The sequence below is a fragment of the Prosopis cineraria genome, unplaced genomic scaffold (genome assembly GCF_029017545.1).
Source record: "Prosopis cineraria cultivar Desert tree isolate PC_DT_omini unplaced genomic scaffold, ASM2901754v1 PC13, whole genome shotgun sequence".
NCBI lineage: Eukaryota > Viridiplantae > Streptophyta > Magnoliopsida > Fabales > Fabaceae > Prosopis > Prosopis cineraria.
Genome location: NW_026555344.1, coordinates 29,054,671 through 29,055,776, shown reverse-complemented (window position 1 = coordinate 29,055,776; position 1,106 = coordinate 29,054,671). Strand labels below are relative to the sequence as shown.

The 1,106-nt window shown below is 41.1% G+C and overlaps 1 protein-coding gene across 1 annotated transcript; it reads left to right on the top strand.

Moving 5' to 3' along the window:
• The first annotated feature begins 254 nt into the window (after positions 1-254).
• Positions 255-860, top strand: LOC129289988 (cytosolic sulfotransferase 12-like). Its single transcript, XM_054926717.1, has one exon. The coding sequence runs from the start codon at positions 255-257 to the stop codon at positions 858-860; it is 606 nt and encodes a 201-aa protein (XP_054782692.1).
• Positions 861-1,106: the final 246 nt, after the last annotated feature.

Below are 1,106 nucleotides of genomic sequence, written 5' to 3'. Positions count from 1 at the left end.
TCATTTCCTCCAAAGTTCAATGCTCAATCCAGACACTCAAGTGTTGGAGTACAATATAGGCTCTTAGCGCTCCACGTCTCCGTTACCTTTGTTCACTTCATCATTGCTTTTAAGTGTTCTCACACTAAACTTTCCCAGCCACAAACACACAAACATGGCGGCAGAAAACTCTGAACCCTCCGATGTTCCCGAGTATCTCCAGAAAGTCGAATTAACCTAAGAAAACAAGCACCTCATTGCCACCTTACCTTGCGATGCGTTTTGCGAACCTTCATATGCCATCCATCAATATGACGGTTTCTGGTACAGTACAAAAAACTTGCAAGGAATCCTCAATAGCAAAAAAACACTTCAAAGCTCATGATTCTGACATTCTTCTCGTCAGCTTTCCAAAATCTGGAACCACTTGGCTCAAAGCCCTAGCCTATGCGATACTTAATCGCAAGATCTATGATCCAACAAATTCAAATTATGATGAGAGCCAGTCTCACCCTCACCCTCTCCTCACTGCTAACCCTCATGATCTTGTACCTTTTTTAGAGATCAATCTCTATATCCATGAAAACATCCCCGATATGAGCTCGTTCCCGTCACCAAGGCTCTTAGCAAGCCATATGACTTACATTTCGTTGCCAGAATCAGTGAAGTTGTCAATGTGCAAGATTGTGTACTTATGTAGAAATCCTAATGATATGTTTACATCAACGTGGTACTTCATCCAAAAATACCTACCGCAAGGCCAACAGCCCAGGTCGGTTGAGAAAACATTTGAGAACTTCTGCAAAGGAAGGAATCCTTATGGCCCATTTTGGGATCACATTTTGGGATACTACAAGCAGAGTTTGGAGAGGCCAAATTAGGTAATGTTTTTGATGTATGAAGAGTTGAAGAGCAAGCCAGTAAGGGTTTTGAAGAACTTAGCTGAATTTATAGGGCATGGATTTATTGAGGAGGAAGAGAATGGTAATGTTTTCAATGATATAGTGAAGCTCTGTAGTTTTGAGAATCTGAGCAACTTAGAAGTGAATAAGACTGGAAAATTGTTGAGTGGGATAGATAATAATGTTTCTTTAGGCGTGGAGATGTTGGGGATGGGGAGAATTTTC

What these genes read in the sequence shown, in the direction of transcription:
- LOC129289988 (XM_054926717.1), top strand. Translation starts at nt 255, where the DNA reads ATGCGTTTTGCGAACCTTCATATGCCATCCATCAATATGACGGTTTCT.